The 17,044-nt window shown below is 38.7% G+C and overlaps 1 protein-coding gene across 1 annotated transcript in view; it reads left to right on the plus strand.

Annotated features, from left to right (window-relative positions):
* LOC309630340 (uncharacterized protein) overlaps positions 1-15,365 on the plus strand; it is a 170,168-nt gene extending 154,803 nt beyond the window's left edge. Inside the window, exon 4 of the mRNA XM_082395453.1 lies at positions 14,575-15,365. Coding sequence (XP_082251579.1) covers positions 14,575-14,897 — 323 coding nt within the window. The 3' untranslated portion in view covers positions 14,898-15,365. The remainder of the gene's footprint in view (positions 1-14,574) is intronic.
* The last annotated feature ends 1,679 nt before the right edge of the window (positions 15,366-17,044 follow it).

Here is a 17,044-nt window from a genome sequence, read left to right on the forward strand (position 1 = left end):
TTCATGAGCTGCATCCTTAGCGGCTTGCACCTTCTTGGCACCAGGCAAATGGGCACTGTTGTCATATAATGTCGCACAAAAGTGGGAAGAACCGTTCGTTATAAAGAACACCTTATCAGCAGGTCTTCTTCCTGTTTAACCATTTGGACAGCACCTCACAAAACCCTTCCCTGTTTTATTCTTGGTGCAGGGAAATAGAAAGGATGTCCAGCATCTATCAAATACTTACTCTGTTCCAACCGCTCCCAATCACACAAACTATATAACCACGCTGTGAGTTGAGAATTCGCATCATCCCCACTTAAAACCAGAAAAAAAAGGAGCTTAAGTAACTTTCCAAAGGGGCCATCCGCAGTGAGTAGGACATCCTGGACTTGAACTCAGGCATTTAACACCAGAGCATTGAGACTAAGCACTATGCTGTATAGCAATTGGGGGCATGAACTTCTGGCTAATGAGGACCTTGGTCTCAGAGAGGAAATGCTGAAATGTCCTGCTTGTCCCACTTTGCACACACAGTAAGCCACATGTGAAGGGGTCTGAGTAGGACAGAGGCCAACTTCTTTCAAAGAAGAATTAACAAGAGGACTTGCTCCACGTGGGGAACTTCCTCTGTGAATGCTCCAAGCACCTTCTAAACATCAACCAAGAGTAAGGGGTGGGGGCCAGGGGTTGGATGCAATACAAGCCCTGCCTCTCTCTACCTGTGGGACACCGAGCAATTCTTTTAACCTCTCTGGGCTTCAGTTTCTTCACATTTTATTGAAGATAACAATAGTATTTATTTATCACAATATTTATCTCCTACATTTGAAGAAGTCATAAGACTTTCTCATTTCATCTTCTCAAAAATAGGACAAATAACATTAAGAGGCACACCTTGTTAAATCCATTTGACAGGTGAGAAAAGTAGGAAGTAACAAAGTTTAAAATAAATTCAGTAATTTCTGAAGGCCATGCTTTTTCTCCTAAACCACGTAGCCTACCATAAGGCACTTTTTCTAAATTTCTGAAAACTTCAGTGGATTGTTAGGTGATAAAAGTTCTCTCCAATGAGGAGGTTCATATGTGGGCTGAAGACCATCGAGCAAGGAAGTAGCATTTTGTTGAAAAAGGAGATTTGCAATAGTCTCTTCTGAACCTGAGATTCTTGACTACATGATCACCTAAGATCTGGCCATCCATGGCTCTGACTTTCTGGAAGATTTCTGTTTCATGTAACCAGTCGTTATAGCGTCTCTCTGTAGCTGGTGAACTTAGTTAACTTAGTTATTTCGTGCTTCTAACTACACTAAATTATTGAGTCCAAAACAATACATTTATTACACTGTGAACCAGTGAGTTTTGTGTTCTAAGACCCTGGATTAAGTCCTTAAACTCATCGAGATTCCCTGAAATACAAGTATGGATGAATTCACTCAATCCACCTCAAATTCTGGGAAACAGACGAAGATATATGCGCTACTAAAGGCAACTTGTTAGCCTTCCTATATCTTTTTCCAAAGGCTACTATTAATCCTTGGGTAGAACAACTCACTGCCCAAAGAGCTATATTTCATGGGAGGTCCTTTCAGTTGCATCAGTCTGAATGTGGGATCTACTTTCCTAAAATCTGAAATAGACCTGCAACTTTCTGAATTTATCCTTAAGCTACACCTGCCCTGATAAGTGAGTTTATTTTTAAACTGAGCTTGTGACTAAACAAATTAATAAATAAATATAATACCCATGTTGAAACACATCTTTTGATGTAATTTACCATTCTAATACCATCTGTTGCCTTTTGCAGGCATTATGAACATGTCAGACTGAAGGTTAATTTAAGAAGAAACTAGAATTCTCTTTGAAGTGTTTTATTGGAACTGTGTATTCTGCTTCCATTCCTTGTGCAGAGTTTATGTATTTTGTTTCTGAAGAGTCAGGCCTCTCATGAGAGCTTTCTTTTCTTGAATTTGAATTTATCTGTGTGCCTTGTCCTTGTTATTTTTATGCTCAAAGGACATGCTCAGTTATCATTTTAAATAAACAAGAACAGATCAACTTGAATGAACTGGAACAAAGAAAAGATATGCACACACACAGCACTTAGCCACTTGCCAAGCTATCGTAGCATCAACTTGGCTCTGATTTTTAAAAGAGATGAGAGTAAGGTTCTTACCAAAAAAAAAGGGAAGTAGATTCTTTAGATAAATCCTCATTGACATTTTCTAGTAAACAGGAATTGTACTGACCCATGATATCAGACATAACATCCAACAACATGTGTGTTTCAACTTCCTCTTCCATTCACGATGGAGTACCACTATTGGACACAAACACCCATTCACTTTTGCCACAGAAAATAATCTTAAAACTGAATAAAATATGCAAGACAACACTTTAAGGTACCAGACAACAGAAGGCAGATGGTATGATCCTTGAGAGCAGGAAACACAAAAAATAAGCCCCAGGACTTTCCATACTCCAGTGTGAAGAGGTAGAAACCAAGTGGAGAACAGTGGTCCATTCTGCTGACAGAGGCTGAGCTCAAAGCAGGGCTGATGAGGCAGGTGGAATTCATGGGCCTAGATATCAGAAAGCAGGGAACTTGGCTGAGAGCTGGTTTGTACACACACAAGGCAGGACTCCACAGTGTAGGGTGGTGAGAGAGGCAGAGAGCTACATAGAGATATCAGATGTTGTGCAAGTATTCACTAAGCTCCTATTGTATGCATCAGGGCACCATGGTAAGCATGAGTGTGGTTTTAAACACAACATATAAAATGTATAAGTATATATATTTAATTAATAAAACATTAATATACATGCAGCACTATTTACAATAGCCAAGACATGGAAGGAAACCAAGTGCCCATCAACAGAAGATTAGCTTAAGAAGATGTGGCACATATATATATATATATATATATATATATATATATATATCTATATATCTGTATATATATATCTGTATATAGATATAGATATGGATATAGATACAATGGAATATTACTTAATTCATTAAAAAAGAATGAAATATTGCAATTTGCAGCAACATGGATGGACCGAGAGAATATAATGCTTAGTGAAATCTGAAAAATGAAACAAATGAGTGTATGTACAAAACAGGCTCACAGATATAGAGAAGAAATTTATGGTTACCAAAGGGGAGAAAGAGAGGGGGAGGGACAATTTAGGAGTATGGGATTAACAGATACAAACTACTGTACATAAAATAGAAAAGCAACAAGAATTTACTGTATAGCACAGGGAATTATACCCAATATCTTGTAATAATCTACAATAGAATATAATCTACAAAAAGGACCCAAATCACAATGCTGTACACCTGAAACTCACACAATATTGTAAATCAACTACATTTCAATAAAAAAAAGAGTGAGATCAATCAAACAATTTATATAGTTTATAAATTTGTAAAATATATATTTATATATATATTATATATATTATAAAATTTTAACATATCTTCCTGGTATTTGCCTTTCTCGCTTCCATTTTTTCACTATCTGCTCACAAAACCCAAAGTGTCTCAAAGCCACCTTTTTTTTTTTTTTTTTTGAGCTACCTTTCTATATTCCAACTTGAACATGATTAGTCTGAGAGTACTGTTCCAAAACTGGGAATGAATGCAGCTATCAGAAATGCAGCAGGGCAACAGCCAAAAATCATAAGTGAGTAGATCAAGCATTGTTTGTTTTGTGAATAGAACCATACCTGGGTTCAGTATTGTTGTTCTAGACAGTAAGAAAGAAAGCCTTTTTCACCCAGTCTAAAGTTATGAAATGAGAAATATAAGGCTATGTTTTAACACTATGCCAGCTTTAGGGTAACACAAGCGTGTTGACATTTTGAACTGATTAAAATTCTTACAGCCGTCAAAGGGCATTTATTAAGTAGGTAAGTTCAACAGTTTATAGAGTTATTTAGTATACTCTCTTGATGTGTACAAACAGAAAAGGAACACAGTGACTAGTGCTTTTCTTTGGAAGAGCTGGAAGCATACCTCACATATCACAACAATCACATTATTCTCTGTAAACATTTTCAAAGCATATATTTTTACCATTTTACAGATGGAAAAAATAAGATTAATTTTGCATTAAGTAATAACATCCAGATTTCTCAGATCTTGTCCAGAATTCACTGGCTTCCAGCGAAGTAGCTGCTTGAATTTAAATTTTCAGAAGAGCTATTTTTTATTGGAGGCTTACATGCATCTGCTGTTGGAGAATTTCAATAAGGCAAAATGTTTTTTGTGTACAAGCTTCATTCCGGCATACTATGGATTTTGCCATAAAGTGAGATGAAACGTGAAAAAAGTTGGACTTTATTAATTTTTTATTTAAGGCAATGATAAGATTTTGGGTATGATATATTTCAAGAAAAAATAATAAAACTAAAACCACATAAAAATCAAATACATTATAAATATTTATTATTAGAAAAAATTAGTCTGTCTACTTCTTATGACACTTCCTTAAGTTTATCAAGCTTTTGTAATTTGGTGTTCTTTACTGAGATTTGCAGATTATAAGGTTTTTAGTATATGCATACATTAAATCACAAAAAATCAGAGTTCAGCTCTTTTGAGCATGAACTGCCTGTTCTCCTTGCTTGGCCCTGCAATAAAACTTTCTCTGCTCAAAAAACAAACAAAAAAAAACACACAAAAAACTTAACTTCCAGAAACTATTGTATATTACAGTAGGATTCAGCCCTAAAATTTAACCAACAAAAAAAATTTCTGAGGCTGAAGTCTGATAACCTAAGATCAGCCAGTGACTCTTTCAGAAACAATCTGCCTGTGGAGAAACTCAGGAACAATTGCTTCCTGGAATTAGTGATATATGGACTGAAATTAAAGTCGTATCTTTCACCGTGGAAATCCATGCAGCAGTTGGACCAGCGATCTTGAAGGACCCTGGCAATGAAAATGCAGTATCTTAAGGGACAATTCCAGCAATGAGCCCTGAAAACAGAAATTTACATGTTAGACTAGAAGTTCTCAGCCAGGGGGTGAACCTGTAACCGGGGACATTTAGCAATGTGTGGAGACATTTTTGATGTCACAACTGGGAAATTATTAAAAAACAATACGACAGGCCCAAAATGGTGTCATTTATGTCAAGCCCCATGTCACCAAACCGAGACTTCATTACAGTTTTGGTTCTCCTGGCAATAGAACCTTAAACCTGTCAATCAGGAATCACCTGATCAGCACTAGGGAGCTCATCCACCTGATAAACCTCTGGCATCCCCTAAAGGAAAGGAAACTTGCAATAACCAGCCTCATTTTTTGCCTAGTAGAACTTCCTTGTTCTCAGTCCCTTTGGCTTATAAAAGTATTTCATTTTACACAGCAACTTGGAGCTCCTTCCTCTCTACTAGATTGGATGCTGCTTGATGCAAATCAATTTTTGCTCAAATAAACTGAAATTCTTTTTAATATGCTTCAGTTTATCTCTTGACGGAGTGTACCTGGCATCTAGTGGATAGAGGCCAGGGATGTTGCTAAATGTCCTACTATGTGCAGGTAAACTCCCTACAGCACAGAAGTATCCAGCCCAAAATGTCAATATAGCAGACGTTGAGAAATTCTGAATTAAACTAGTTTTAATAGTAATCAGAAAGCTTTCTTTAAAGCATTGAGATAAACCTATTCACAGGTAAATAAAGTTGTTTCTTAGAAAGAGGAGATTTCTATGGCTTCTCTGCTGGTGATTAAAAATATTATCAGATACAATACAGACGTGAGGTATTTTGGAATCTTCCTCGATTGAAATGGTTCACATAAAATCAATAGACTGCCATATATTTCTTCAGCAAAGATGGGTGTGTTTGGGATCAGCAGAGAATTGCACTCAGGGTCTGCAAGCATGGTGAGCCACATACAAGTCCCACATGGCAAGGGAAGGAGAACATTTTACGGAGGAGAAAGGAAGTCAGGAGGGCTATGTAAACAAAGAGGCCGTGGCTTTTCATTGGCTGAGTCCTTGCAGGAAAGAACAGTATTTCTCCTGCCTATTGGGCTCTGCTATGGTCACAGGGACTGAACCCTCCCCTTTCTGGTCTCCTGGGGCTTCTGTTTATTCATTTTTTTTTTTTTTTTTTAGAAAATCAAAGGAGCCTTTGAATAGGAACAATAACATAGTGTATTACACAGCTTAGGACTGTACTTAACTAAATTCACTTAAAATTTCAGAAAAATCAAATGTTTGTGCACTTTAGTATGATTTTTAAATATAAATTGCCTTTTTATGCCCTTGATTTCCCAGCTAATATGCTTTCAGGGGCCACAACCTCATTAGAAAGTGCCAGGAAATTGATGTGGATTAACCAACGCTCAAAATAAAGTATACTCATTGATCAGGTTGGAAATGGTTTCTTGCAAAGTTTGGGCCCTGGGTAGATGCCACTCTGAGCACATTCTTTGATAACGTGCCTGGTGCAATATCCTACTCAATCCACATTTGTGGGTGAAAATGGTGTTGACGATTACGGCTGCTTATAACTTGAAAGCCACACTAAGTTATTAGGCCCAGACCAAATATTGCACACGTCAAGACAAAACCAGGGGACTCAAAAAGGTTGTGAGAGTTTTTGAAAACTGCTCTAAATTCATGCAGACTGAACGAAAACTGATTTTGATGCTGAGGATAATAGTAATGACATGAGTAGAGATGTGAAATCCATGTAAATGACACACAGCTCAGGAATGCTGATGAGGAAAAAGCAAGATGTACTGATTTCTCTCCCCTGGGCTGAATGGATCCACCCTTGCTTTTCCTTTGAGAAGTTGTTTTTTAAGGACCGAGATAAATTGATAACTTGCTTTTTAATAAGATATTTTTTATTCACAGAAAGCTTAAGTTACTCAGTCGCTTTGATAAATTACTGTTTTGCTCTTTATACATGGAGTGGGAATAATATTGCGACTTTCCCCAGATAATTCAGGGCTGAAAGGTATTACATGAATGCATACTATTTATCACAAAACTGAGTCCTATAACTTGTGTGGTGATTTCATTTGGGCTTTGCTAATGGCTTTTCCATTCTTGCTGGTAACCAGTAGAGGTGGGCAGGATCCTATAAGACCACCCAAACTGGAATAACCTAGAAGGTTCCAACCACCACGGTAAATGTGCTGGCCTAGAATCCTTCTGTGGGCCTTCTGGCTTGTGTTGATGCATCACCTTTCACTCCTAAGCTTTTACATTCAAGATCAAGTGTTTTAAATACTCTCTTTCTGAAGTGATTTCCAAAGCTCTTTGCAGTTCTAAAATGCTGTGATTCTCTATAAATAATATTGTCTCTCTTTTTCATAGCACAGTTGCTTTCTTCTAGGAGATGCTGCCAGATAAATCACTTTCTAGCATACCATCCCTATCATGATATAAATTCACCTGCATGTCATAAATTCAGGCACAAAACCTTCAGGATAGACTCCATGGGATGGAGTTATCAAAGAGGTGTGTAAAACCAGGAGATCACATGATTTTAAATGTTCAAAAAGAGTTAAGATAATGCATTTGTGATGTCTTAGTCTATTTGAGTTTATTTTTTACTGAAGTATGGTTGATTTACAATGTTGTGTAGTTTCAGGTGTACAGCAAAGTGATTCAATTATAATTACATAGATACCTATATTTTTTTGTGATGTCTTTTTAAAATTTTCCTAACGTGAGAGTTAATTTGTGAAAGAACACATTAAGAAACCATAACCATGAAAACTGAAGTTATTTAGAAATATGCTTTCTAATGAACATATGCTCTGTCCTAGGGCAATTTAGACCATTTAGAAACTCCCCGACTGGAGGAGTACATGGTGACTGAATTTCACTGTATCTGTGTTCTTACTCAGAATCTAAAGATATTTTCATGATTTCTTGAGAGTTTAGAGAACTCTTCACCATCAAAGATGGATTTTATTCCAGTACTTGCTTTGGAGAATGGAGGGTGTTGGATATACTTCTAAATAACTTGTTTGATTAAAACTATTTCAGTTCAACAAATAACAAAAGGAAAAGGCAAGAGAAGAAAAAAAATAAGAAAAAGCCACGTGGAAAAGTGGGGAAAAGAGCAGCAGCCACTCAGAAATATTCATTGACTGCGGAGAAATCTGCAGGGCTCTGCTTTTAATACTCAACATCTGTCTTTAAAAACATATCAATCACATGATCAGTAACAGCTGTTGCATTAGACTTTTAATCAGCCATGATTTTCAAAAGGGAGAAAGAATGCCTTTGGATCAGTTGATGGAAAGTTATAGCTTAGAATGCACCAGCTTGGGACTGGCAACCAATTCTAAATTTAAAGAGACAAAACTACCAAGCACCGTAAACACTATTCGAGTACAAAGTGCTTTGTTATGACCAGCATAAATGCTCCCACAAATCTGGAAGCCTGAAGAAAACAATGCAAGTCATGCCATGTGTTTAAAATGATACATTTAATGTGATATGAAGTGTATGAAAATAATTTAAAAACAGCTTTTACATTCATAACAAGGCAAAAAAACATAAAAGCGTGATACATTTTAATCACAATAAATATGGAACCATATTCGGGGAGCCTATTCCTTCGTAGGTTTGTGCAACTCTCACTCATGCTATTGGAAATTAATAATCCATGTGGGAGTGAGAACTTCAGGATGGCAGCAATTTTACATATATTGGGGAAGAGGTTACTACTGCTTTGAATTAACTTCCAGCTTTCTTGGAGACGACTTATCAGGTCTGTGTCATTTACCATTCATGCTAAGATAGAATGGCAACACGCTAAAACTTCTTGCATTGAAGTAGGGCATGTTTTTTCAAATTAAGGGGGAAAATATACTTACTTCCAGCACAGAATATTTCTTAGTTCATCAACCATTTGCTGCTAGAGGTGGTCACAGAGGAATCAGGGGTGTCCAATGAGATTGAAAGGGAATTAAATTTACATGTGACTCTGGCATAATAACTCTGTTACACCCCAGAAATATGTAGAATGGGAGTCATATTCATTGAGACTGTGATGGAGATAATGTCTCACTTATGACGGCTAAAATAAATTGCAGCTGAGTTCCTTCTGAAGACATAGATTTCCAATCAGAAGGGTTGGATGGCCAAATGACCTTAAATGACCAATACAATGAATTTATCTTTCCTCTGATTTACAGTAAGTCCCCTACATACAAACCTTCAAGTTGCAAACTTTCAAAGATGCAAACGCACATTTGCATGTCCAATCACATAAGTTAGTTCACGTGTCTGGCGTATGTTGTCACATGCATGCATCCTCTACAAGTGGTTGTGCTTTTGTGTACTTTACTGCACGGTACTGTATAGAGTACAGTAGTATAGTATCTTTATTCCAAGCCCAAGATGTCCAGAAGCAAGCGTAAAAGCAGTAGTGATGTAGCTGGTACTGCTACCAGCCCCAGTATGCCAGCTGTTGTACTGTACTACTGTACTTTTCAAGGTACTGTACTGTAAGATTAAGAATGTTTTCTTTATTTTTTGTGTTTGTTTTTATGTATTATTTGTGTGAAAAGTATTATAAACCTATTACAGTACAGTAATTACATAGCTGATTGTGTTAGTTGGGTACCTAGGCTAACTTTGTTGGACTTAAGAACGCGCTGTTGGAATGGAACTCGTTCATACGTAGGGGACTTACTGTATTATAAATAAAAGGCATAGAATAATTACAGGTGTGACTATTGCACAGTACTTAATTTCTTTGTCATAGTAGGAAATTATTTCTTGTAATGATTCTAAATTATATCCTACAAGATTTATGAGGATAATCATGATGGCTAACCATCCTATCTTGCTCTAGAGCACAGCAAACATTTATTACCGACACATGTGTCCATATTCCATATTAAAAAATGATAATATACAAACGTATACAAGGACATGGGCTTGCTTTCATAGAGTTCAGTCCTAGAATAAACATATGGCAATTTTGACTGGGATTCAAACAGAGATTAAGATAAAATGAAGACCTCCATCTTGGGGGTGATGGGGGTCCTGGGATGAGAAGCTGAGAGAGCTTTCCTGGTGATGGGGTACAAGTGCTGGGCTCAGTGGTGTGTGCCCAGGGCATCCTCAGGAGAGGAAAGTACACACTTGGTAGCATAAGAGTTCACTGTGAGCAGCAAGGTGGCTCCAGGATGAACTCACATCCACAGAAGGAAAGAAAGAGTCAAGACATGAAACTGAACACCTAAATTGGAGCTGGAAGATGACGAGTCATCAGTGCCATGCTGTCAGATTTGTACCTCTTTTTTAATGAACATTGAGACTCCATCTGATTAAGTCATCTTCAAACTCTGAGAAGCCATAGGTTTTACCAGCAGATCCATCAGACACTGCCACGTGGGTGAAAGAAGGGGACTGAGTACCAGGATCCCAGTGCCCACTCAGAGTTCAGCCGGAGATGAACCTCATTCATCCACAAAATGTTATTAAGGAAAGGGTTCTCCTGCATAAGGAAAACTACACTAATTAAAGAAGGAAGAAGTTTACAAATCAATATATTAAGTATTTTGAAATGGGAAAACCAAGATACACGATGTCTTGGTTGGTTGGTTGGTTGGCTGGTTGGTGGGTTGGGTGGGCAGCTGGTTGGTGGGTTGGTTTTTAAAGCCACTCTGACAGTTGTCCGAAGAATGGGTTTGAAGGAGGCAGACCACTTACCAAGTCAATAAGACATAACAGAAGATAAAAATAGGCCAAGAGAAAAAGGAAGAAAAGAGGACAGGTTTTAGAGGTAAATTGGGGGCAGACTACTTAGCACTCAGAGCAAACTGGAAGGGGAAGGGGAGATGGTTTGGAGGGGGTGGTGTACCACAGGGCTGCTCAAAGTGTGGTCAGTGACAGCATCAGCGTCACCTGGAGTCCCTCCCCACCCCAGACTCCCCCAATCAGAATCACTGGGATGGAGGAAGGGGGGGGAGAAGGGAGGAGCCAAACTTCAGTGTTATCAGAAGTCTGCCGGATGATTTGTACTCATGCCAAAGCTGTGGAAGCCCTGGTAGAGAGGATGAGCCAAAATCCCTAGGTTGGTAAGTAGAGTGGGTGGTGATTAAAAATGAGAAAGATAAGTTTGGAGTCCAAGATAATTGTTTCAGTTCTGGATATGTTGTGCTTGATATAAGTAGACAAGAGATATTTAGAAATCCAGGTCTGGAGCTCAAGGCAGGAGTTGGCCGGGTTATTGGTTAATGTAGTACATACTATTCTAAGACCATCAACTCCTATATGTCAATGTCTTAACCTGCAGGCATTTATTTTTTGTTCATGTAAACTCCCAAACAGGTATTTTTTTTTTATTGAAGTATAGTTTATTGACAGTATTGTATTAGTTTCAGGTGTACAACAGAGTGATTTGATATTTTTACAGATTACACTCCATATAATGTTATTATAAAATAGGTTCTTGATCAATAGGTTGTTGAAAGCTTCTCTCTCTGACAGGTGGCTTCATCAGCCTCAGGCTGCAGAAGAGGAAGGGCATGGAGGACCATGCATGGCCGGCTGGGAAGATGTGCTGTCGCCTGCACTCCTGTTCAGATGGGAGAATGCAATCTTTTGGTCACATTTTACTTACAAGGGAGGCAAAGAGATACATGTGTACATATAAGGGAGTCTAGCTGGGATGCCAGGAGGCAGGTTCGATGGGAAATGGGTCTGTCTTGGCCACTCCTAAAGATAGCAATTTGGAGATCAGAGGTACATGAAGTGTTCTCTTAGACACGGAAGGGGACAGGATTGCTCAGGTAACATGTATTTTGCTGATAAGGGTCATAAATAACACAGTAAGACATATTGATATGCTGGTCAGCTGATGAGACATACTGCCTAATTATGAAAAATAAGTTCACAACACTTTCAGAAACAAATGTACACATATATACAGTGGAATATTCCTCAGCCATAAAAAGAAGGAAATAATGCCATTTGTAGCAACATGGATGGACCTAGAGATGATCATACTAAGTGAAGAAAGTCAGACAAAGGCAAATATCACATGATACCACTTATAGGTGGAATCTAAAAAAATGATACAAATGAACTTATTTACAAAACAGAAACAGACTCACAGACTTAGAAAACAAATTTATGGTTCCCAAAGGGGAAAGGGGGGGGAGAGATTAATCAGGAGTTTGAGATTAACAGATACACACTATTATATATAACATAGATAATCAACAAGGACCTAATGTATAGCACAGGGAGCTCTACTCAGTATTCTGTAATAACCTAAATGGGAAAAGAATCTGAAAAAGAATACGTATATGTATATGTATAACTGAATCACTTTGTGTATATCTGAAACTAACACAACACTGTAAAATCAACTGTACTCCAATATAAAATAAAAATTTTTTAAACTAAATTGGAAACTTTTAAAAAATGAATAAAATTTCACCTACCTGAAAAACAAAAGAAACAAATGGAGAAAGCTAGGAAAATAAACTAACTAGTGATATTCAGGTTGACAGCTTTGTTTTGTATTAAGGAAGACAGCTTGTTTAGCTAGAGATTGGTCACAGTTTCTTGAAATTGAAGGAAGTACATCTAGTCTTTAAGATATTCCATTCTTATCCTAAAAAGAGAATATTGTAAAATAAGTACATACTACTTTGAATAGATATATTTCTTTGAGATATGCATTTTCATCGTATTATTTATGTTTTGGCTCTCCTACAAGTGCTTATCCTACCTGGTAGCTAGGACGGTAGATGGTTTGAAAGGTGATAGAATAAGGGCTTTGTGGTGAGCAGGGCGCTAAAGGATCTAAAATAATTCCTTTACATGGTACGCAGAGCGTTTGGCCTTTTAATATTCATCTGTCTTTGCAGACTTACTCACTTTTGTAATTGCTGGACCACTGGTTTTTCCCTGGCATTCTCCCACCCGTCTCCCTCGGCCCCGTCAGGATTTGAGTCGGAGTGGGAGGCTTCAAGGAACTCAGAGAGCTCTGCAGAGAGCACATTTGAAAAGGACGGATCCAGACAGGAAAACAGGCAGAGATGAGACACGCAGGCTGGACTTGGGAAATATGTTTGAAACGTTTCTCCATAACTTTTCCTCGTAAGCCAGGTGTCCAGAGTGGTTTATTCCACGTACATGTTGAATGTGTCTATCTGACTATATTATATTTGTTGTATTTGAAGATCACTTCACTTGAAGCCCTCTCCCCTACAGGGGATAATAATATTACATTCAGATGTGTGTTGTAAGAGATGAAAGACATAACAACTGCCTGAGGTACAAGAACTCAATAGAGACCAAAAATTACTACTATTGTATTATGTTTTGTCTCTCAGGACATCACGAGGTGAAATGCCCAGAAGAGGGAGGCTGATTGGGGGTTTACCCTGCCCTCTACTATGCAGACAGAACACACAGCCAGCTGGGGGTAGGGCCGCTATGGTTATCTTCAGAGGAGGAGGGGGCTGCTGAACTGAGAGGGAGCAGTGACAGCTGTTGCCATGTGGAGGGGCCTTTAACCCCTATAAACTTTTGTGAAAGTGGTTTCCTTTGTGACAGCTTGAAATATTACACGGCTTACTTTCGTGTCGCCAGTGGATATCATGAGGTCAATCAGGTTTCCTTAGATGGTGCAGGGCCAGACTTGTGTGTGCCTTCAATACATTACCCAGGCAACCAGAGGGAGGCCACAGCTACTGAGAGGCATAGGGCATCCCAGCGACCTTTGGTCTAGAAAGCGCTTCCCTCCCTTGCAGAGAAAATTCTAAGCATATCTCCAATGTTGTTGCTTCTTTCCTGAAGTTAGCCCTGCTCCTTCTCCCATGCCCTCCACGGCAGAAAAAGGGCTTCCAACTCACTGTTCCTATTGGGTGTTACTCCAATTTGCAAGCATGAAAATAACCACCTTGAGCTACAGTGGGAGAAAGCATGGCTTCATAGTGTTGTAAATTTAGTGTCACCACATCTTTGTGTCTCTAACTCAAATGGGCATCTGTTCTTCCCCAAAAAAGCCAGGGCAGTATAAAACCCATTCCAATGAAAGTGCGGGCCATACGAATGTGAGGGGGCAAAAGATACAAAGCAGAGAGGCAGGGCCATGCAAATAGAAAGGCCATTCCAGGGTTGATAATTAACCAGGGGCAGGCCTTTAGAAGATTAAATGGAAGAAGGTAACTCAGTTACATACAATGAGTAAATAAACTGAACAGGCAAGTCTCTGCAGAGAACCACAAGGTTCCTAAAATAAGGAACTGGCATTTCAATCCAGATTCACATGGGTCCAGAAAAGGTTAGGATCTTGCATGTCAAAGAAAAAGAAAACTCTTGACTGGACCAGAAAATGAACAGTCTCTTTAGCCACCAGTGCAAGTGTTTTTTTTGTTTGTTTTCTTGTTTGTTTCAGTTTTGTTACTATTGTTTTAGTTCTTCTTCAATGTCTAATAAGGAAAATAAGATTAATAGCTGATGTTTATTGAAAGCTTACGATGTGCCAGATACTGTGCTCGGGGGCTTTATATATATATTAACTCATTTAATCCTCACATCACACATAAAACTAAGTATGTTTATTATCGATATTTTACAGATGGTGTGACTGAGACCTGGATAGGTAAGTTACTGGCTGAAAGTGACCGAGTGAGGTTGGTGATGAGGGCTAAGCTTGAAACCTGGGAAGCACCATCACACTCTGTCCTGAGGACTTTCATAGGATCGTCTATAATACCATTTGCCATCATTGGTACCCTGGGTAGAGGAGATGCTAGGAGCAAGGACCAGAGCCAAAGATACTGCAAAGCAATGGAATCCCTGTTGGGGCAACGTCCCCAAAGGGAGAGACGTGGATGGAGCAAGAGGAGGACGAGTCAACAAGGGACCGGAGGATCTTCTAATCCCTGTGGGTGGCAGTGAAATCCGTGCTTCCTACAAGCAGGGGTTTAGGGCCCCTACGTCAGGCATGCTACCCACAAAGCCAGAACCCTTTGCCTCCAGGTGCATGGGTGAAAGAGAGGAAGAGTATGGAGAAGACACAACCGCTGTTAATTAAGTTGGCAGGGATGCTCTGCTCACAGGCTATTGGTAAGAATTGTTCACATGACCCTCATTCGTATGTGAGGGGGAGAAGAACACATCAAAATTTGGCAAGACCCAACAGTCTTTAACAAACTCACTAGTGGGTTGTCACCCAGCATTTGATTTATTTTCTACCATTTCCTCCAGTCTCAATTCAGCCAAACTGGGCTTCTCTGACTCTCGTTTATGACCCCAGGATTCCACTCTACAAAGGGACTTACCACACAGAGTTTTCCTTCCCCTTTTTAAGTAGCTAATCCCTCTGTATCCTTCAGAGTGTCCTTTAATCATATCTTCAGAAAAGCCTTCTTGGGCATCCTTAGCTAGATCAAATCCTGGGTCAAGCTCTCATGGCAACCTTTACTATTTTTTGTCGTAGTATTGATTTTTTATTTTATGATTGACTAATTTTTATTTTCTGCCCTCCCTCATAGACTGCCATTTGAATAGCGGCTCTCTTTTGGTTCATTGTTTTATGTCCCAAGATTTACAATAGCAGATACTCAGTAAACGCTAGTTGACTGACCGGCTGGCTGGGTGGCTGAATGAATAAATAAATATCCAATATTTTTGATAGAAATTCTCTATCACGAGAAGAATTTGGAGACTGGAAAACTGCTTGTTGAGAATAGAGGTGTTGGTATTTGAACTCAATGGATTATTCATTTATTCACCCAGTACATATGTATTGAGTGTCTGTTATGTACCAGGGACCATTAGGTGCCAGACACCAATCTAGGACTTAGTGATACTTTCCATGAGTTGCCGTAATTGCCCTTATTTATCTTTGCACACTCCACCTTCTGCCTGAGCACTCCTTCACTCTACCTTTTATCTTCCTAATCCCTAAACATCCTAAAAGTCCCAGCTTAAATGAGTTTCATCCAGGTCAACTTCCGTGACCCCCAAAGTCTGTGTTAAAGTCATAGTCACTATTCATCACTTATCACTGAAACATCATGGAGATTCTAGGATGGCCGACAAGAGATGTAGCAGATGACTTCTGGTCGCCCAATATCCATTCTTCTCCACTTATGCATGGCAGACTTTTAGCTCACCCAGAGCTGCCAGGTTAAAGACTATATTTCCCATTCCTCTTACAACCAGTTGAGGTATGTGTCTCCCCTCTCATCTAAGGCATTTGAGCAGATAGATGTATGATCTTTTCAGGCCTTTTCCTCATATACGATTGTCCATGAACTTTCCTGTTCTTTCCCCATGAGTTCTCCTTTACATTGGCTGGAATATGGCAAACACTGGAACAGACATGTTGGGTCTGTAAGTGTTAAGGATAGCCTGATCGGTCGATAGACTGGTACAGGAAAGAAATAAACATTTTGTTATTTGTTTTTCTATACTTCAGGGTCTCTTTGTTATAGAAGCTTAGCCTGTACCCTAGTAGTACAGCAGAGTTCATACTTATATAGTTTATTTTATATCCCCAGCTGTTTCACTGGATCTGGCATATAGTAGGCACTTAATAATTATTTATTGAATAAATGAATGAGTAATTTGGTATTACCAAAAGAAGTGGTATGATGATTCAGGCTGGGGAATGGCCAATAACGTGGTGATGTCTGAACCAAGAAATAATGATTAAGTTTGGTTATTTCCTGAAAAGACAGACATATAACCTGGAAATTAAATATACACATAGAGATACAGATGTATAGATAGATACAGATATATAGATATAACTTATATGTACCTATATGTATAATTTTCCCTAGAGGATATCAGTTGATTATTTAAATGTTGAGAGGTAAGTGGGAATAATTGAAATGTATAGGTCCAAAGTGGGAGCAAAACACAGGGTTTAGCAAGTTGCTGAAGTTTTCATGTTTCGTTATCTTTTTCTTTTTAATATGTAAACTCGTATTTGAGTAAGCTCAATCTGCAAATCTTGAGAGTAAACAATGAGGTTCCTTTCTTCTGTAGATAATTTGGGTTTCCTTTGCCCTATCTGAGGCTCTTGGCTTCACCCT

The sequence above is a fragment of the Balaenoptera borealis genome (assembly GCF_965194805.1).
Source record: "Balaenoptera borealis genome assembly, chromosome: 1".
Lineage (NCBI taxonomy): Eukaryota > Metazoa > Chordata > Mammalia > Artiodactyla > Balaenopteridae > Balaenoptera > Balaenoptera borealis.